Source organism: Lampris incognitus, chromosome 16 (genome assembly GCF_029633865.1).
Source record: "Lampris incognitus isolate fLamInc1 chromosome 16, fLamInc1.hap2, whole genome shotgun sequence".
Taxonomy (NCBI): Eukaryota; Metazoa; Chordata; class Actinopteri; order Lampriformes; family Lampridae; genus Lampris; species Lampris incognitus.
Window position 1 is genome coordinate 25,085,366 of NC_079226.1, and position 22,102 is coordinate 25,107,467.

Genomic DNA, 22,102 nt, shown 5'->3' on the forward strand with positions numbered 1-22,102 from the left:
TACAGTGCTGCTTGAAAGTATGTGAACCCCTTGAGCAGTTTAGATTTTTCTGTTGTTTACCATGATTTTCTTATTCTATCATCACCAGTTTTTATGTATGAAATGTCAGATATATGTTTATCAGTTGCATGTACTTGTTTAGTGGGACTTGTTTAAGTAGCCAAAACACTACATGAAACATGGAATTAGTGTATGTGCAAAAGTAAGTGAACCCCCAGCTGCATTGGTTAAGTCAAGCAGGTAACAGACTCGGGTGAAACACATTTGGGTGCTTAATTAATCATTTAAGCAGACCAATGAAATGAGACATCCTTGGGAAAGGGTTTGGCCTGCACTAATTAAAAGAGAGAGGAAACCAACCAAACCACTGTGGTCCCATACAAATCAACAATGCCGAGAGCAAAGGAGATATCCGAGGACATGAAGAAGAGGGTAGTGATAGCCCATCAGTCTAGGGAGGGATATAAGACCATCTCCAAAAGATTCCAGCTCCATCCATCCACTGTAAGACAAATAATTTACAAATGGAGGGCCTTCAACATGACAGCAACTCTGCCTAGAAGTGGACGCCCATCAAAACTATCACCCAGAAGCACCAGAAAAATAATAAATCAGGTAAAGGCCAACCCACACATCACCTCTAGAGAGTTGCACACCTCTCTGGTAGCATCTGGGGCAAATGTGCATGCGTCTACAATCAGACGAAAATTGAATAGCCATGACATTCATGGGAGGGTTGCTAGAAGGAAGCCTCTGCTCTCAAAAAAGAACAAAGCTGCCCATTTCAACTTTGCCAGAGAGCACTTGGACAAACCAGAGACCTTCTGGAAGTCCATTCTCTGAACAGACGAGTCCAAAATAGAATTATTTGGTCACAATCAAAACCAACATGTTTGGAGAAAAGCCAACACTGCATATGAAGAAAAGAACCTCCTCCCAACAGTGAAGCATGGTGGTGCAAATGTGAAGGTCTGGGGTTGCTTTTCTGCTTCTGGACCTGGACGACTCCATATTATCCAAGGAACCATGAATTCTCCGGCATATCAACAAATTCTTGACCAGAATCTCCTGCCATCAGTCAGGGAGTTGAAGCTGGGACGAAAATGGATTATGCAACAAGACAATTACCCAAAGCATTCCAGCAAAACTACAAAGGAATGGCTTCAGAGAAAGAGGATTCGTACTCTGGATTGGCCCAGTCAAAGTCCGGAACTTAATCCAATTGAAATGTTGTGGCGAGACCTGAAGAAGTTGGTACATACCAGATGTCCCTCCAACCTCTCTCAACTGGCTGAGTTCTGCAAGGAGGAGTGGGCAAAAATCCCCATAAGCAGATGCGAGAGACTGGTTAGTGGTTACAGAAGATGTTTGGCTGAAGTAATGGCTGCAAAAGGAGGAGCCACAAGCTACTAATACAAGGGTTCACATACTTTTGCACATGTTAAATTTTCAGTTTTTGTGAAATAAACTACCTTCGTTGAATTAAATAATGAAAATATATCTCTTTTTGTGTGTGTGTCCATTATTTGGAAGGTGTGCTTTACAAATTGGGATTTGGATGTATGTGTAATAAGCTTATTTTAATGTTTTTTACAAAAACAGTGACCATGTCTGGAGGGTTCACAAACTTTCAAGCAGCACTGTATAGAACAGCGGTACCACAAAATAATTTGAATGAAGGTCTGATGAATGAAAAATGATTAAAGAGGTGTTTCTGCCACATTTTCTGTTGCTTTTAGACTTCATGAATGTTACCAACTAACACTCACCCTCTCCTCACGCCCCTCAGCCAAGATGACAACGATGCGTCCCTCCCGTTTACGCCCAGTGCGTCCCATGCGCTGGACCAGGCGGATTGGGCTCTTCTGGGCATCGAAACAAACAATGAGATCCACTTCTCCGATATCGAGCCCTTCCTCCCCAACACAGGTCGACACCAGTGTGTTAAAACCACCCTGGCGGAACCGATGTACCACCTAGAGATGAATTAAATGCTTTTAATAAATCTTTACAAAAGAAAGTTTTCAAGCGCTGCACATCTTTGCAAACCCCTGACACTGACTCAGCCAAGACATCAACATAACTACAAAGGGAGAGGGCTACTACACTTCTATATTATTCATCGATGGCCTGAAGAGAGAAACACCATGATAAGTACCAACCAGTGAAGCTACTTTGGGACAGCCCTGATCCAAGCAGCTTGTTCAGTGAGAAGCAATGTACACTCACCGGCCACTTTATTAGGCCCACTTGTCCAACTGCTCGTTAACGCAAATTTCTAATCAGCCAATCATATGGCAGCAACTCAATGCATTTAGGCATGTAGACATGGTCAAGACGATCTGCTGCAGTTCAAACCGAGCATCAGAATGGGGAAGAAAGGTGATTTAAGTGACTTTGAACGTGGCATGGTTGTTGGTGCCAGACGGGCTGGTCTGAGTATTTCAGAAACTGCTGATCTACTGGGATTTTCACGCACAACCATCTCTAGGGTTTACAGAGAATGGTCCGAAAAAGAGAAAATATCCAGTGCGCGGCAGTTCTGTGGGCGAAAATGCCTTGTTGATGCCAGAGGTCAGAGGAGAATGGCCAGACTGGTTTGAGCTGATAGAAAGGCAACAGTAACTCAAATAACCACTCATTACAACGAGGTATGCAGAAGAGCATCTCTGAACGCACAACACGTCAAACCTTGAGGCAGATGGGCTACAGCAGCAGAAGACCACACCGGGTGCCACTAAGAACAGGAAACTGAGGCTACAATTCGCACAGGCTCACCAAAATTGGACAATAGAAGATTGGAAAAACGTTGCCTGGTCTGATGAGTCTCGATTTCTGCTGCGACATTCGGATGGTAGGGTCAGAATTTGGCGTCAACAACATGAAAGCATGGATCCATCCTGCCTTGTATCAACGGTTCAGGCTGGTGGTGGTGGTGTAATGGTGTGGGAGATATTTTCTTGGCACACTTTGGGCCCCTTAGTACCAATTGAGCATCGTGTCAACGCCACAGCCTACCTGAGTATTGTTGCTGACCATGTCCATCCCTTTATGACCACAGTGTTCCCATCTTCTGATGGCTACTTCCAGCAGGATAACGCGCCATGTCATAAAGCTCGAATCATCTCAGACTGGTTTCTTGAACATGACAATGAGTTCACTGTACTCAAATGGCCTCCACAGTCACCAGATCTCAATCCAATAGAGCACCTTTGGGATGTGGTGGACCGGGAGATTCGCATCATGGATGTGCAGCCGACAAATCTGCAGCAACTGCGTGATGCTATCATGTCAATATGGACCAAACTCTCTGAGGAATGTTTCCAGTACCTGGTTGAATCTATGCCACGAAGGATTAAGGCAGTTCTGAAGGCAAAAGGGGGTCCAACCCGGTACTAGCAAGGTGTACCTAATAAAGTGGCCAGTGAGTGTATTTCTTGGAACAAAACTGAACAGCGGGGGTGTCCAGGTAGCGTAGTGGTCTATTCCGTTGCCTACCAACATGGGGCTCACTGGGTCGCATCCCCATGTTACCTCTGGGTTGGTCGGGCATCCCTACAGACACAGTTGGCCATGTCTGCGGGTAGAAAGCCAGATGTGGGTATGTGCCCTGGTCACTGCACTAGCGCCTCCTCTGTTTGGTTGGGGTGCCTGTTCGTGATCCTCCCATATGCTACATCACCCTGGTGAAACTCCTCATTGTCAGGTGAAAATAAGCAGCTGGCGACTCCACATGTATCGGAGGAGGCATGTGGTAGTTTGAAGCCCTCCCTGGATTGGCAGAGGGGGTGGAGCAGCGACTGGGACAACTTGAGTGGGTTAATTGGCTGCATACAACTGGGGAGAAAAAGGAAGAACCCCCCCCTCCCAAAAAAAAAAAAAAAAAAAAAAACGAACAGCAATGTGGGTCTTCGCGACAACATACCTGTGCATGGGGAACTATTCTGATGACCAAATATTGCATGACTTTCTGGTGGTACAGTACTCAACTTATTTCTAAAAATACTTTTTTTGCAAATATGGTTACTTCAATGAATCTCCGCAAAAAGTATGGTGTAAATCAAACGTCACTGCATACACCAAGCTGGGTGGAGAGAATCTTGTTTTCATCTCTCTGCCAGCTCTCCTGACAGCAACAACTGGGGAGCCTGCTGCTGCACAGCGTATGGCTGAGCAAGCTGCGCAGGCTATCTGTAGCTATGCAAACAATCTGAATCCCAGGAATGAAGAGATTTGGTGAATAAAAAGCCCTAATATAGACATACTTTACATATGTTAAAGAGACAATAAACTCGTTAGCACCTAAAAACACGAGTCTGGTAATATTGAATGTGTGGGCTTTTTGTTTCTCCCGAGAACACATAATTAGATAAACATCCTCTTAAATTAGTTTTTTTTTAAAAAAATTTTTAGCCAATTTCTTAAAATGTTTTCTAGAGTTTCCGAAGACATTTAGGCATATTATAATAGTTTATTATGTTCCATCAAATGAGGCTAATATAGTTTTCTCAGTGATATAAGGAGGGAATTTCAGCTTGGAAAGAACCAACTATCAAATAGTTCAGTGCTGGACAAAACTACTATATTCTGTATTCTATTGACTTGTATGTCAATGTTTCCTGCTGTAGATACTTTTTTGATCCATTTGTTATGATGAATATTTGTAATTTTTCTGTCTGTGTTACCCAAACTGGGAGCGGGGAATCAAATTTGTTTAAAAATAAAGCAGAGATGATAAAAAAAACGGAGAACACGATTTACATGTCCATCATATCTTAGAAAGAAGTATGCGAAACCACAAATATCTTTTCCTGTACACAAACAAATGCCTATCAATTTATATCTGTGGAACATAATACCACAAATATGTTTCTAAATTTACATAAAATCATTCTGCAATTAATATCTCTACAATGTGTTTAAGGTTTTGAATCTGCGTTTGTGAATAACAAATCGTGTGGATTGGCTCACATTTTGTTGCGGATTTTTGAGAGGAACTGATCAGACAGCTCAAGTACTCCAATCCACAAACGCATTTTTCAACGTTTACTTCAGCAAATCACAACATTTTGCTCTGCATCTGTCTTTTTAAAAGCGGACAAGTTTTTTCGTGGGTGTATACAATTGGGGACAAAAAGGGGAACCCCCCCCCCCCGCAACAAAAAAAAAACAGACAACTTTAATCGTTAAGCAAACTGTTCATCTGGAAATAAGTCAGTCCTTCACTACCTCAATTGGCTCAAACACTACCATTTGACCTAAATCTGTCCACTTGACCTAACCCATCACACTTTAGCCCTGAGAGATCTAGGGGAAAATCATGTCAAGTGTCATGAAAAATGTCAAGCATTTCTTATGATTAACACTATATAATCAATATCATTCAACTCAATGGTCAAAAGTCACCTTAGACGAGCAGACCCCTTATATTAACCAATGATAAACAATCAGGAAATATGCCAGAAACAGCTCTTTATAAAAGTAGCTACTTATGTGATGTCTCTTTACGCACTGCGTCAGCCTTGTAGGGCTGTGGAAAAAAACAAAACACAAAAAAGCAGCTCACTATTGCAATATTTTTTCACAAAACTTTGATTTCCCAGCCCCTCACATTGATACAGTAAAAAAATATTATTCGTATTTTAAATGGATTTCGGTTCAATGTGTTCAGTGACACAATAAGAATACTTAATATGCACTTTATTTTATGACGTTATTGTGATGCTCACTGACTCAGAATGGCACAGAAACAATTAGGTAATAACTAAAAGTTCAACAGATTTATTCCAGTACATAGACAAGGGTCAAAACCAGGATATCAATCAGATAACGCGAACTTAACCGACAGGGATCAGGCAGAGAATCAGAGTCCAGGGGATCAGGCAGACTTTTGGACAGGAAGATGGGGATCATAGATGGTACTATAGAGCTTAGCGAAATGCAAAGACAATCTGGCAAAGAGATAGTGGGGATAGACCGGTATATATGCTGAGGGACTAGTGAGGGAATGGGGATCAGGTGTGGAAGATACAGGGTTGACTGGTGGCAAAATCAGCAGCAAGACTTGAAATGACAAGACAGGTACACAAGTACTTCAAAATAAAAACAGAAAGACAAGGGATAATGAAAAAGGTAAAAATGTAGAGGAAACAAGAGGGATCCACCACATAACCCCCACTTGAAGGACGTCACCTGACATCCCAACCAGGCTGGTCCGGGTGGTCTCGGTGGAGGTCCTAGATGAGAGACGTGTCCTGGATGGCTCATGTAGAGAGCCACAATCCCTCCTCCAGACTGTATCCCTCCAAATCCACCAGATAATGGGGGCCTCTTCCTCTGCGCTGAGATCTCAGAAGGTGATTGACCATGTAAGCATGAGGCCCATCAATGATCCAAGTGGGCAGTGGGGGTCTGGAAGGGGGCTGAAGCGGGCTCTCCTTATATGGCTTGAGCTGAGAGACATGGAAGGTGGGATGGATGCTGAGAGATCCGGGCAGGCGCAGGCAGCCAGCTACCGGGTTGATGACACTGGGTTTGGGGAAAGGGCCTACAAAACGTGGGGCCAGCTGTGGGGATTCAACCCGGATGGGTAAGTCCCATGTAGTGAGCCAGACCTTCTTTCCCCAGAGTGCAGACGGGGGCCAGGGTGCAGTGACAGTTAGTTGACCTCCGATAGCAGTCAGAGGTGCAGAGGAGAGTGGCATGGGCCAACCACCAGGTGTGTCGGCAATGACAGATGAAGGCTTGAACAGATGGGACACTAGTTTTGCATTCCTGCACAGGAAACAGGAGACTGATAACCCTGGGAACACTGAAGTGGAGATAACCTAGTAGCCGAGCTGAGCAATGTGTTATGTGCATACTCTACCCATAATAGTCATTTTGGACCATGAGGGATTGCATGAAGTCATGCCCTCATGGTTCACCCTCCCCGTCTGATCATTGGACTGGGGATGCAACCCCGAAGAGAGGCTGACTGTGGTCCCCAGTAGACGGCAAAATTCTGTCCAAAAATGAGCAGTTAAGTGCGGTCCCCTATCAGAGAATATGTCTCTAGAGAGTCCGTGCAATCTAAACACTTGGTTTAACATGATTTCAGCCATTTCACTGGCTTTGGGCAACGGAATAAAGTGAGCAACCTTGGAGAACCTATCTACAACAGCGAGAATAGTGGTGTTACCATCAGATATGAGGAGTCCAGTGACGAAGTCCAGAGAGACATGAGACCAAGGATGATGGGGATTGGGCAGAGGCTGGAGAAGACACCCTACAGAGGAAACTCATTTCAGCCGCTTATATCCACGATCTCACCCTTTCGGTTACTACTCAAAGCTCACGACCACAGGTGAGGGTTGAAATGAAGATTGACTGGTAAATTGAGAGCTTTGCCTTCCAGCTCAGCTCCCTCTTCACCACAACGGTCCGGTACAACGTCCGCATTACTGCTGATGCAGCACCAATCCACCTGTCAACCACCTCCACCCTACCCTCACTCGTGAACAAGACCCCGAGATACTTGAACTCTTTCACTTGAGGCAACAACTCATCCCGAACCTGGACGGAGCAATCCACCATTTTCTGGTAGACAACCATGGCCTCAGACTTGGAGGTGTTGACTCTCATCCCAGCCATTTTACACTCAGCTGCAAACCGCCCCAGTGCACGCTGGAAGTTGCATTCTGATGAAGCGAACAAAACCACATCATCTGCAAAGAGCAGAGATGCAATTCTAAAGTTCCCAAAATGGACACACTCCTCACCTTGGCTGCGTCTTAAGATCCTGTCCATGGATATCACAAACAGAATCGGAGACAAGGGACAACCTTGGTGGAGTCAGACACCCACCGAAAACGTGTTTGACTTTGTGCAGAGAATGCAAACGCAGCTCTCACTTTGGTTATACAAGGACCGGAAAGCTTGTAGCATCTGCCCCAGTACCCCATACTCCCGCAGTACCCCCCAACAGAGTGCTCAAGGGTACACGGACGTTAGCCTTCTCCAAGTCCACAAAACACATGCAGACTGGCTGGTCAAATTCCCATGTCCCCCACAGTACTTCCGCAAGGGTAAAGAGTTGGTCCGTTGTTCCACGGCCAGGACAAACAACAAAAATACTCAACATGCACATTTCATATGCCATATAAATTTCAATTCAATGTGTTTGGTGACACAATAAGAATAGTTAATATGCACACTTTATTTTTATATGATGCATCTACATTTCAGTTCAGTATGTTCACTGACAGTGTGCACTGTGCAATGCAAATACCCTTCTAATAAACTGGAGTGGAAATTTTGAATTAAATAGTTTTGATTCAATTTGTCCGCTGAGTTATCAAAATATGTGATGTGAATATTAGACTACCCAGGTGGTACACAGCAGGTTGTATTTTCATCCATCCATCCATTATCCAAACCGCTTATCCTGCTCTCAGGGTCGCGGGGATGCTGGAGCCTATCCCAGCAGTCATTGGGCAGCAGGCAGACACCCTGGATAGGCCGCCAGACCATCACAGGGCTGTATTTTCAGCTACATTTTAAAATTTTCAGTAAATTATGTAGAGTATTGCAATATGTATTGTATCACAATATATCATGATACAATCATATCGTGACACATTTATCGTGATACGCATCGCATCATGAGGTCATTGCCAATACTCAGCCCTACAGCCTTGTTTGTACAAACCCCAATTTCAATGAAGTTGGGACGTTGTGTAAAACATGAATAAAAACAGTATACAATGATTTGCAAATCCTTTTCGACCCATATTCAATTGAATACACTACAAAGACAAGATATTTAATGTTCAAACTGATAAACTTTATTGGTTTTTTTGCAAATATTCACTCATTTTGAATTTGATGCCTGCAACACGTTCCAAAGAAGCTGGGACAGGGGCAACAAAAGACTGGGAAAGTTGAGGAATGCTCAAAAAACACCTGTTTGGAACATTCCACAGGTGAACAGGTGAATTGGAAACAGGTGAGTGTCATGATTGTGTATAAAAGGAGCATCCCCGAAAGGCTCAGTTGTTCACAAGCAAGGATGGGGCGAGGTTCACCACTTTGTGAACAACTGCGTGAGCAAATAATCCAACAGTTTAAGAACAACGTTTCTCAACATACAATTGCAAGGAATCTAGGGATTTCATCATCTACAGCCCATAATATCATCAAAAGATTCAGAGAATCCGGAGAAATCTCTGCACATAAGCGGCGAGGCCGAAAACCAACATTGAATGCCCGTGAGCTTCGACCCCTCAGGCGGCACTGCATTAAAAACCGACATCATTCTGTAAAGGATATTAGCATGTGGGCTCAGGAACACTTCAGAAAACCATTGCCAGTTAACACAGTTCGTCACTACATCTACAAGTGCAAGTTAAAACTAATGCAAAGTGAAAGCCATATATCAACAACACCCAGAAACGCAGCCGGCTTCTCTGGGCCCGAGCTCATCTGAGATGGACTGACGCAAAGTGGAAAAGTGTGCTGTGCTCTGACGAGTCCACATTTCAAATTGTTTTTGGAAATCATGGATGTCGCGTCCTCCGGGCTAAAGAGGAAAAGGACCATCCAGATTGTTATCAGCGCAAAGTCCAAAAGCCAGCATCTATGATGGTATGGGGGTGTGTTGATGCCAATGGCATGGGTAACTTGCACATCTGTGAAGGCAACATTAATGCTGAAAGGTACATAGAGGTTTTGGAGCAACATATGCTGCCATCCAAGTGACATCTTTTTCAGGGGTGTCCCTGCTTATTTCAGCAAGACAATGCCAAGCCACATTCTGCACATGTTACAACAGCATGGCGTCATAGTAAAAGAGTGCGAGTACTAGACTGGCCTGCCTGCAGTCCAGACCTGTCTCCCATTGAAAATGTGTGGCGCATTATGAAGTGCAAAATACAACAACGGAGACCCCAGACTGTTGAGCAACTGAAGTCGTACATCAAGCACGAATGGGAAAGAATTCCACCTACAAAGCTTCAACAATTAGTGTCCTCAGTTCCCAAACGCTTATTGAGTGTTGTTGAAAGGAAAGATGATGGAACACAGTGGTAAACATGCCCCTGTCCCAGCTTTATTGGAACTTGTTGCAGGCATCAAATTCAAAATGAGTGAATATTTGCAAAAAAAAACCCATAAAGTTTATCAGTTTGAACATTAAATATTTTGTCTTTGTAGTGTATTCAATTGAATATAGGTCGAAAAGGATTTGCAAATCATTGTATTCTGTTTTACTTATGTTTTACACAACGTCCCAACTTCATTGAAATTGGGGTTTGTATTTCACCTTTCCATCTAGTGGACAGGATGGCAACCGATCGTGCAGAGCAAATTGTGAAGTAATTTGCTATAGTTAATATTCCTTAAAAAATTGATTTGATTTCTTGAGCTTTGATCAATTAATCGCAAAAATCTCCAAAAAAATGTGAGCAATTCCACAGGTGATTTGCTATTCACAAATGTCTTCTATTCAAAAGTTAAAAAAAAAATTAAAATATTATTTGTGGAATAATATCTGAATTTAGAAACTTATTTGTGCAATTATTTTGTTTAGATACAAAAAAATAGGCATTTGTTTGTGTCTGGGAAAAGATACTTGTGGTTTACCATACCTGTCTGGAAGACATGATAGATGCATGTTAATCATATTTTGGGTTATTTTGCATTTTTGTCATTGTTTTTCTCAATTAAAAAAAAAAAATCTGGTTCCAGATGGAGGCAGGGCAGCATCAGCACCACCTGTCATTCATGCACCATTATATAATGGCCCATGTTCATAAAAATTGGCAGTAGAAGCTTTGCACTGTGCACTGTTCTTGAAAATATTGTCATGCTTGCTACCACTACAGAGGCACTATCTTGCTATTATTGTCAAGAGTGACCTCTGTGAAAACCAATTGAAATCTGTATGGCAATAAAGTGATGCATATTAAGGACCACCCCAATCATCCACAGACTGGTTCAAACACTTTCTGACCCATCAAATTTAATCGTCACTTTGAAAGGCAATGAAAAGTGAAGTTTTTGGGATCATAACTCTGTATATTTAGACAGGATGTTGTCATCTCTAATTAAAAATGTATTTGAAATGTAACTGCTGGGTATTTCTCCTCTTTTAATCATGTATTCCCACTGTTAAAATCGCAATGTCTATCGTGAGCCCAAATCAATTAGATGAAGGCTGGTCCTTAGATATTGTCCATAACATGCAAATGAAAATACAGTGCCAGTCCCAAAATGTAGCCTCCACATTCCACATTCAAGATCAAGTTTAGTTGTCACATACTTGACGTACAAGTGCAAGGAACAGTGAAATTATTTTTTTGGCAAACACCGAAAATTGTGCAACAAAAGAAGTGGAACAACAATAAAATAAGAAGAAAAGAAAATACAATGCAATACATTTTAAAAAGTTAAAATTCTGAGGAGTATTTTCTTCTTTTGGCTGCTAAGGGGCACCACAGTAGATTGTCCATATCCATCTCTTCTTGTCCTCTGTATCTTCCTCTGTCATGCCAACCACCTGCATGACCTCCCTCACCACATCCATAAACCTCCTCTTTGGCCTTATTCTTTTCCTCTTGCCTGGCAGCTCCATATTCACCATCCTTCTCCCAATATACCCAGCATCTCTCCTGCACACAAGTCCATATCATCTCAATCTCACCTCTCTCGCTGTGTCTCCAAATCGACCAACCTCCAAGAAATCCGATGATGGTATATCCCAATATATATCTATATATAATGTGTAGTTACTATAGAAATTCAAGTGTGTAAATAGGGGGGTCCGGGTAGCATAGCGGTCTATTCCGTTGCCTACCAACATGGGGATCGCAGGTTTGAATCCCCGTGTTACCTCCGGTTTGGTTGGGCGTCCCTACAGACACAATTGGCCGTGTCTGCAGGTGAGAAGCCAGATGTAGGTGTGTCCTGGTTGCTGCACTAGTGCTTACTCTGGACATTCAGGGTGCCTGTCCAGGGGGGAGGGGGAACTGGGGGGAATATCGTGCTCCTCCCAAACACTATGTCCTACTGGCGAAACTCCTCATTGTCAGGTGAAAAGAAGCAGCTGGCGACTCCACATGTATCGGAGGAGGCATGTGGTAGTCTGCAGCTCTCCCCGGATGGTGGATCAGCGATCAGGACTGCTAAGAGTGGGGTAACTGGCCAGATACAATTGGGGAGAAAAAGGAGGGAAATAAAAACGGGATATATATATATATATATATATATATATATATATATATATATATATATATATATATATATATATACACTACCGTTCAAAAGTTTGGGATCACCCAAACAATTTTGTGTTTTCCATGAAAAGTCACACTTATTCACCACCATATGTTGTGAAATGAATAGAAAATAGAGTCAAGACATTGACAAGGTTAGAAATAATGATTTGTATTTGAAATAAGATTTTTTTTACATCAAACTTTGCTTTCGTCAAAGAATCCTCCATTTGCAGCAATTACAGCATTGCAGACCTTTGGCATTCTAGCTGTTAATTTGTTGAGGTAATCTGGAGAAATTGCACCCCACGCTTCCAGAAGCAGCTCCCACAAGTTGGATTGGTTGGACTGGCACTTCTTGCGTACCATACGGTCAAGCTGCTCCCACAACAGCTCAATGGGGTTCAGATCTGGTGACTGCGCTGGCCACTCCATTACCGATAGAATACCAGCTGCCTGCTTCTGCTCTAAATAGTTCTTGCACAATTTGGAGGTGTGTTTAGGGTCATTGTCCTGTTGTAGGATGAAATTGGCTCCAATCAAGCGCTGTCCACTGGGTATGGCATGGCGTTGCAAAATGGAGTGATAGCCTTCCTTATTCAGAATCCCTTTTACCCTGTACAAATCTCCCACCTTACCAGCACCAAAGCAACCCCAGACCATCACATTACCTCCACCATGCTTAACAGATGGCGTCAGGCATTCTTCCAGCATCTTTTCATTTGTTCTGCGTCTCACAAACGTTCTTCTTTGTGATCCAAACACCTCAAACTTGGATTCATCCGTCCACAACACTTTTTTCCAGTCTTCCTCTGTCCAATGTCTGTGTTCTTTTGCCCATCTTAATCTTTTTCTTTTATTGGTCAGTCTCAGATATGGCTTTTTCTTTGCCACTCTGCCCTGAAGCCCAGAATCCCGCAGCCGCCTCTTCACTGTAGATGTTGACACTGGTGTTTTGCGGGTACTATTTAATGAAGATGCCAGTTGGGGACCTGTGAGGCGTCTGTTTCTCAAACTAGAGACTCTAATGTACTTATCTTCTTGCTCAGTTGTGCAACGCGGCCTCCCACTTCTTTTTCTACTCTGGTTAGAGCCCGTTTGTGCTGTCCTTTGAAGGGAGTAGTACACACCGGTGGAGGAAATCTTCAATTTCTTAGCAATTTCTCGCATGGAATAGCCTTCATTTCTAAGAACAAGAATAGACTGTCGAGTTTCAGATGAAAGTTCTCTTTTTCTGGCCATTTTGAGCGTTTAATTGACCCCACAAATGTGATGCTCCAGAAACTCAATCTGCTCAAAGAAGTGCCCATCCAACCAATCCAACTTGTGGGAGCTGCTTCTGGAAGCGTGGGGTGCAATTTCTCCAGATTACCTCAACAAATTAACAGCTAGAATGCCAAAGGTCTGCAATGCTGTAATTGCTGCAAATGGAGGATTCTTTGACGAAAGCAAAGTTTGATGTAAAAAAAATCTTATTTCAAATACAAATCATTATTTCTAACCTTGTCAATGTCTTGACTCTATTTTCTATTCATTTCACAACATATGGTGGTGAATAAGTGTGACTTTTCATGGAAAACACGAAATTGTTTGGGTGATCCCAAACTTTTGAACGGTAGTGTGTATATATATATATATATATATATATACCCTTTCATGACCTACGTCACGCATAGTATGCACGCGCATTTTGGCAGCAAAAGAGGCAACTTCTCCATCTCCAATCAGTGCAGAGTGCAAGTGGATTTTTGATTGATTAACATTTACATTTTTAAAATGTCATCTTGTTGTGTTGTGGGTTGCCAGAACAGGTCTAGCAAAACTAAAGGTATTCATTTCTACCACATTCCATCAGGGAAAAGACCGTTCAATGCAAATAGGTGAAAATTGTGGCTACAAGCAATAAAACGAGTGGACTGGAGCGAAGACATCATTAAAAATGCACGCGTATGTGGCGCCCATTTTATATCGAGTAAGTTAATTCTGTTTTTGTTAACTTAAAATTGTGTTTCTTAAACTGAACATTAGACCCTTTTATGACCAAAATCACGTGATCACTGTTTACCAACTGTAAAAGCGTCTATGCAAACAGGTGAAGATTGTGGCTACAAGCAATAAAACGAGTCTAGATAAATACACAAGTGGCTATCATAACAAACAGAAGTTATATTGTAGCATAAATAAGAGGTTATAACATACAATTGTATGGTTGCAAATAATAAAATCAATTTTTTGCTGCCAAAATATTAAATCACGTGATCACTGTTTACCAACTGTAAAAGGGCCTATAGCCACTGCTCCTTCGCGTCAAAAGGAGCCAGTTGAGATGGTTCGGGTATCTGATTAGGATGCCTCCTGGCTGCCTTCCTTTGGAGGTTTACCGGGTACGGTCAACTGGAAGGAGACCCTGGGGTAGACCCAGAACTCGCTGGAGGGACTACATGTCCAATCTGGCCTGGGAACGCCTTGGGATCCCCCAGAAGCCGCTGGAGGGTGTTGCTGGGGAGAGGGATGTCTGGAGTGCTCTACTTAGCTTGCTGCCACTGCGATCCTACCCCGGAGAAGTGGCTGAAGATGAAAATATATATATACACCGGTTCACCTGAACTTGATATCTTTGGACTGTGGAAGGAAAACAAAGAGCCTGGAGAAACCCACCTGAACATGGGGAGAACAGGAAAACTACAAAGAAGGGCCAGGATCCAACCCAGGATCCAAAGGTAACAGTTGTAACCATTATGCCATCAGCATCCCCATGTAAGTGACCCTTTGATGAAACCACTCCCAGCATGGCAAAATATTAGTTTTAATATTGATTTCATTATGAAGCCATGTATCCTTTAATTACATGCTATACATACCATACTATAAAAAAAGTATTTTGATGAAAGTGAAGTATATTGTCTCTACCTCCAACTGCTCCTTCTGGGTGAACCCTTTAACCCCTTTCCGTGCCGAAGCCTGGCCCATAAATGTCATGACCCTGATCAGCGGTGTGTGACGATTCAACATGGCTGCTATCTCCTGCACGCTTTCACGGAATGAAGAGAAGATCATTACACGTGTGCTGACTTCCAGAGGTCTGCTTGCAGAGGCATGTTTTGGACCTAGACACCAATGAACAGAAGAGAAAGAAATTCGTGAAAAATAACCTTGAGGAAATTATTGAGCATTCCCCAAAAAATTTTAATGAAACTTTTGACACCCTGTTTAGTTCAAATCCTGAAAACCTTGAAACTGTCCATGAGCTGCCTCTGCAGTATTATTTAATATGAACATGAAAAGCAAGAACTATTTGTAACCAAACTGAACCCATCTCTGATACAGAAGTTCTACCTACGACTGGGACCTGAATATCAGCAATTGTGGCAGTAGAAAAACAATCCCTCCAAAAATGGGAGGGTTTTGGATCCTGTTGAACCAAACTTTAGAAAGTAGTGTATTTGAAGATATTCAGTGTTTCTAAAGGTAGACTATTGGTCTAGAAGAGATGACCATAGTGCAACAGGATTTTTTCCCAATTTAACCATCTTTGATGCCAATATTAGGCAAATAAGCTTTATTCTAATGTGAATTCAGGTTTTTAAATCATATTTTGTGGCGCAGTGGTTAGCACAGTCGCCTCACAGCAAGAAGGTCCTGGGTTCGAACCCCGGGGTTGTCCAACCGTGGGGGTCATCCCGGGTCATCCTCTGTGTGGAGTTTGCATGTTCTCCCCATGCCTGCATGGGTTTCCTCTGGGTGCTCCGGTTTTTTCCCGCAGTCCAAAGACATGTATAGGTCAGGTGAATCGGCTGTACTAAATTGTCCCAAGGTGTGAATGTGTCAGCCCTGTGATGGACTGGCGGCCTGTCCAACGTGTCTCCCTGCCTGCCACCCAGTGATTGCTGGGATAGGCTCCAGCATCCCATGACCCTGAGTAGGATAAGCGGTTTGGATAATGGATGGATGGATGTTGGAAGCTAAGAGTTTTGCTTAGATTTCTGCATAGATTGCATAAAAATTCTCCCATCCCAGGGAACTGTCCTAGGAAACCTTGCTGTATATGTGAAAGCACATTTTGATGTAATATGAGGAAGCGAACATAAAAGAGGTCAGGCTACATTGTCCCTATACACTTACTCCAGGACTAGATTTACTATCTCTACCAGGCTCTAGTTTTCTGTTTGGACAATAAATTGCTTAATTGAGACAGCTGACAGAAAAACAATATTTCAATGGTTTCAACATAACTTTTACACTGTGTTCTCAAAATAAACACTGCAAGTCACAACATACAACTGCTAAAATGAGTGAATCACCATTGTTGGCAGATGAACGCTCCTCCCATAGTTTAAAGTGCTGCAGCACCACATCCTCTAGTTTCTGCAGTTTGGGGTGACTGTAAATGAAAGGTTCATCTGGACCTAGAAGAATTAATAATATGGAATGTTCGTCAAGCATTGGCTGTGAATTTATTTATAGCTATATGCTTTGAAGGCTATTGTGTCAAAGACAAAAATCATGCTATGAGCCATTCCATCAAGATGTCTACCCCTACTCTACTCCCATAAAAATGACTGATATCATATATCAGAGCAACATGATAGGAATGAGTTTTTTAATTACCTGCTGATGGCTTCAGAAACAATGCTTCCATCTCATGGTAAAGCTCCATGAAGATGGGAGTTCTCTGCAGCTCATTCCTTGCCCTACACATCTCTGACAATAAAAACATTAACAAACACGAGCGCTGAAGTCAAACAATTGCTTTAAAATTTTAGCAACAGTATACTGTTGTGAGTGTGCCACCAGGAGAAACTGATAATATGGGACACGACAGAACCTGTTTTCTACTTTGAATATCAAGGAGACAGGTTTTGAATTGGTGGGATCTGGTGATGACCCGATGAGAAATACACAGATATACTATGTGTGTAAAGCAAATCTATACAATCTCCCTACACCAGTCAGATGACAGATAGTAGACATTAAGCATAAAGTAGGCTGGAGGTAATCTACCTCTGGATCCATCCATGATGCTCTGGACATAAAAGAAGAGTGATCGGAGTCCATTCTGCAACAGTAGTTCGTAGCCATGACACAGACTAATGCAAAGGGCAAAGTCGCCTTCCAGCATTGCCGGCAGCAAGCCCTGTAGACCCCAGAGACAGACTAAACATTATGAGCCATCAGTTCTACAGCAATGTCTGACAGCACAATTGGCAGTGTTACCACCAACCGCAAAAAAGACTAGATTAAAACCTAGTACAGGTAGTCCCCGGGTTACAAACGAGTTCCGTTTTTGAATCTGTTCTTAAGTCGAATTTGTATCTAAGTCGGAATAGTTATGTACAGTTCACATCTAGCGTCAATGAGTCAAATGTTTGTCTTAGTATATAGACTATATTTTACCTAAAACATCATCTACTCATACACTACCATTCAAAAGTTTGGGATCACCCAAACAATTTCGTGTTTTCCATGAAAAGTCACACTTATTCACCACCATATGTTGTGAAATGAATAGAAAGTAGAGTCAAGACATTGACAAGGTTAGAAATAATGATTTGTATTTGAAATAAGATTTTTTTTACATCAAACTTTGCTTTCGTCAAAGAATCCTCCATTTGCAGCAATTACAGCATTGCAGACCTTTGGCATTCTAGCTGTTAATTTGTTGAGGTAATCTGGAGAAATTGCACCCCACGCTTCCAGAAGCAGCTCCCACAAGTTGGATTGGTTGGATGGGCACTTCTTTGAGCAGATTGAGTTTCTGGAGCATCACATTTGTGGGGTCAATTAAACGCTCAAAATGGCCAGAAAAAGAGAACTTTCATCTGAAACTCGACAGTCTATTCTTGTTCTTAGAAATGAAGGCTATTCCATGCGAGAAATTGCTAAGAAATTGAAGATTTCCTACACCGGTGTGTACTACTCCCTTCAGAGGACAGCACAAACAGGCTCTAACAGGTACTATTTAATGAAGATGCCAGTTGGGGACCTGTGAGGCGTCTGTTTCTCAAACTAGAGACTCTAATGTACTTATCTTCTTGCTCAGTTGTGCAACGCGGCCTCCCACTTCTTTTTCTACTCTGGTTAGAGCCTGTTTGTGCTGTCCTCTGAAGGGAGTAGTACACACCGGTGTAGGAAATCTTCAATTTCTTAGCAATTTCTCGCATGGAATAGCCTTCATTTCTAAGAACAAGAATAGACTGTCGAGTTTCAGATGAAAGTTCTCTTTTTCTGGCCATTTTGAGCGTTTAATTGACCCCACAAATGTGATGCTCCAGAAACTCAATCTGCTCAAAGAAGTGCCCATCCAACCAATCCAACTTGTGGGAGCTGCTTCTGGAAGCGTGGGGTGCAATTTCTCCAGATTACCTCAACAAATTAACAGCTAGAATGCCAAAGGTCTGCAATGCTGTAATTGCTGCAAATGGAGGATTCTTTGACGAAAGCAAAGTTTGATGTAAAAAAAATCTTATTTCAAATACAAATCATTATTTCTAACCTTGTCAATGTCTTGACTCTATTTTCTATTCATTTCACAACATATGGTGGTGAATAAGTGTGACTTTTCATGGAAAACACAAAATTGTTTGGGTGATCCCAAACTTTTGAACGGTAGTGTATATTTTCGTAATGTGTGTGTGTGTGTTAGTTAGTGTAGATAGCGGGACCGAAAACTAAAGCGCTTATGATCCTAATTCTTTTTGGAGGTGGTAGGTATTGTCTCAGAGAGTAAGAGGAAAATCCCAGAAAATTAAAATTATGCATAATTACGCATAAATATGCAAAATGTGAATTTTTCTAAAAATGGCTAAAAACCACTTTTCTCAGCATTTCAGATGATTCTGAGCATCTTTGATTTTTTCACCTATATAAAAAAAAATTTCTGGGACTTAAATGTTTTGACATTATGCAACATGTATGCATTTTTGCAAAAATGCACTTATGATCCCAATTCTTTTTGGAGGTGGTAGGTATTGTCTCAGAGAGTAAGGGAAAAATCCCAGAGAATTAAAATTATGCATAATTATGCATAAATATGCAAAATATGCATTTTTCTAAAAATGGCTAAAAACCACTTTTCTCGGCATTTCAGATGATTCTGAGGATTTTTTCACCTATATAAAAAAAAATTTCTGGGACTTGTTTTGGCATTATGCAAAATGTATGCATTTTTGCAAAAATGCACTTATGATCCTAATTTTTTTTTGGAGGTGGTAGGTATTGTTCCAGAGAGGACCAGAAAAATAGCAGAAAATTAAAATAATTATAATAATTATGCATAATTATGCAAAATATGCATTTTCTAAAAATGGCTAAAAACCACTTTTCTCGGCATTTCAGATGATTCTGAGCATTTGGGGAGAGGGAGTTGGAGTGGGGGGGTAAACAACTTTTCTCGGCATTTCAGATAATTCTGAGCATTTGGGGAGAGGGAGTTGGAGTGGGGGGGTTAGGGGCAGGGGGAAGGCGGTTAGCTGGCAGGATGAAGAGGAGGGAGATTTAGACAGGTGGATAACCAAACTGCTACACTGCAGCGGGGTTCTTCTAGTAAATATAACAATGCAGTAATAATAATAAATCTAACTAAATCACAGTATTTATAATTGCGTGAGAGAATGTGTGTATAGGTATAAAAGACTTTAAAGAAACTTCTCTTACATTTCAAACTCCCCACCTGCCACTGTCCCGGGAAGGGGTCGCGAACGGTGGAGGCTGGCCATTTGATGCCACAAAAAAGAGCCCGCTCAGGGCTCGCCTCCCCAGTTAAGAGGGGGAAAAAAACGATGAGTGTTTCACCTCTCCCTGAACGCTTTATTTCCACTTTTGTTTCAATTGTGATCGTTTTCCTTTTCTGTGACGCATCACCATCACTACTTGCATCAGATTTATGCTTTGAGGCCATGATTATGAGGGTAAACACACGAAAATTGTAAGTGAAAACACAACGCACACAATGTTTACATGATCCAACTTAAAATGGTGACGACGCCGTGGTATTGTTCTCCCTCGGGCCGATGAGCTGCCTAAAACACGCAGTGTTTTGAGTGTTGCGCAAAGTGTGTAACGCGACTTTTTTTAAAATAATAGGCTCTACGGAGGTCAGTTCGTAAGTACTGGCATTGGTAAATTAGGGGTTCGTAACCCGGGGACTACCTGTATATACCTGGACTGTGACTGCATTTATTAAACAGCTGCTTTTGCATGACTGCGTTTAAAAAGCAGCTGTTTTGACATCGGTTCCTTGATAGCTGATGATGTAATAGAAAACAGCGCCGATTCATTTTTAAAGAGCAACGGCCAGTGGGAAAACGCCAACTCAGCCGTCCGACCAACGGTGAAAGTCCGTGACTCATTCGGGCACTCACTCACGGACAACTGCATGTGTAGGGTTGACCCCACTGTTGCAGTCCAGCCAGAAACTATCCAACATACCACAAACTCAGTGAGACAATTTAATTAATTCTGACGATTGTGATCAGGATAAATCTACTTGTCAAATAAACAATAGTCCAATCATATACACATACATGTTTTTACATGAACAGTTATTGTAGCTGTGGGGTAAGCTATATATGTAATTTTGAGTCATATCATACGATGACATTTCACAGTGGGGTGCTCATCAGCATAGTTAATGGATTAGTTAAAGAGGACATAAAAATAAAACTATGAAATGTGTGAGCTGTATATTAATCCAAGGGCAGCACGGTGGTGCAGTGGTTAGTGCAGTTGCCTCACAGCAAGAAGGTCCCAGGTTGTCCTCTGTGTGGAGTTTGCATGTTCTCCCCATGTCTGCGTGGGTTTCCTCCAGGTGCTCTGGTTTCCTCCCACAGTCCAAAGACATGTAGGTCAGGTGCATCAGCTGTACTAAATTGCCCCAGGTATGACTGTGTGTGTGCGTGTATGTCGGCCCTGTGTGATGGCCTGGTGGCCTGTCCAGGGTGTCTCCCCGGCTGCCACCCAATGACTGCTGGGATAGGCTCCAGCATCCCCGCGACCCTGAGAGCAGGATAAGCGGTTTGGATAATGGATGGATGGATGTTAATCCAAAGTTAAGAAAGAACTTCAACTCAGCCTACACTATAGCATAAGTACTTAGAGTGCAGTTCTTACTTGAAAATTTCCCCATAGACGTCTGTAGAAAAATAAGAAATCTCACCCTAAAAAGGACCTTAATGAACTGGATGTAAGGTGATATTAAGGTTACAGTTTAGTCTAAATATATTGATATTTGAAGTTTAAACCAGCTGCCTGGAAATATATTAGCTAGATTAATAACAAAACCTGGCGACATCAGAAACATTGATCAATATTTATTTACATACAAGGTAACGCTGGCTCCTCAAAGAACAAAGAGCATTCCAAAGATATGCTATGTGAGTCTGGAAAGCTTGACGAGTTTTTTTTTTTGTTGCTTTGTATAATCTAAATTAAACTTCCACCATAACATATCCATTAGCTTTGCAACGAATGGTGCGATAACTGTGCAACATTTTTATTCATAACATTATTAATAATAAAATGTTAATTTCCTTTAAAGCATTAAAAATAATTGTATAGTCTTTTTTTTTTGGATTTTCCCCCCTTTTTCTCCCCAATTGTATCTGGCCAATTACCCCACTCCTCCGAGCCATCCCGGTCGCTGCTCCACCCCCTTTGCCGATCTGGGGAGGGCTTCTGACTACCACATGCCTCCTCCAATACATGTGGAGTCGCCAGCCACTTCTTTACACCTGACAGTGAGGAGTTTCACCAGGGGGACGTAGCGCATGGGAGGATCACACTATTCCCCCCTGAACAGGCGCCCCGACCGACCAGAAGAGGCGCTAGTGCAGCAACCAGGACACATAGTACCC

General features: G+C 42.2%; 1 protein-coding gene across 1 annotated transcript in view; it reads right to left on the reverse strand.

The window, feature by feature from the left end:
• fancm (FA complementation group M) overlaps nucleotides 1-22,102 on the reverse strand; it is a 78,728-nt gene that overhangs the window by 25,301 nt on the left and 31,325 nt on the right. The window contains exons 6-10 of the mRNA XM_056295394.1: nucleotides 17,253-17,385; nucleotides 16,860-16,952; nucleotides 16,553-16,657; nucleotides 15,162-15,358; nucleotides 1,770-1,976 (exon numbers count right to left, since the gene is read on the reverse strand). Of these exons, the coding sequence (XP_056151369.1) occupies nucleotides 1,770-1,976; nucleotides 15,162-15,358; nucleotides 16,553-16,657; nucleotides 16,860-16,952; nucleotides 17,253-17,385 (735 nt within the window). The remainder of the gene's footprint in view (nucleotides 1-1,769; nucleotides 1,977-15,161; nucleotides 15,359-16,552; nucleotides 16,658-16,859; nucleotides 16,953-17,252; nucleotides 17,386-22,102) is intronic.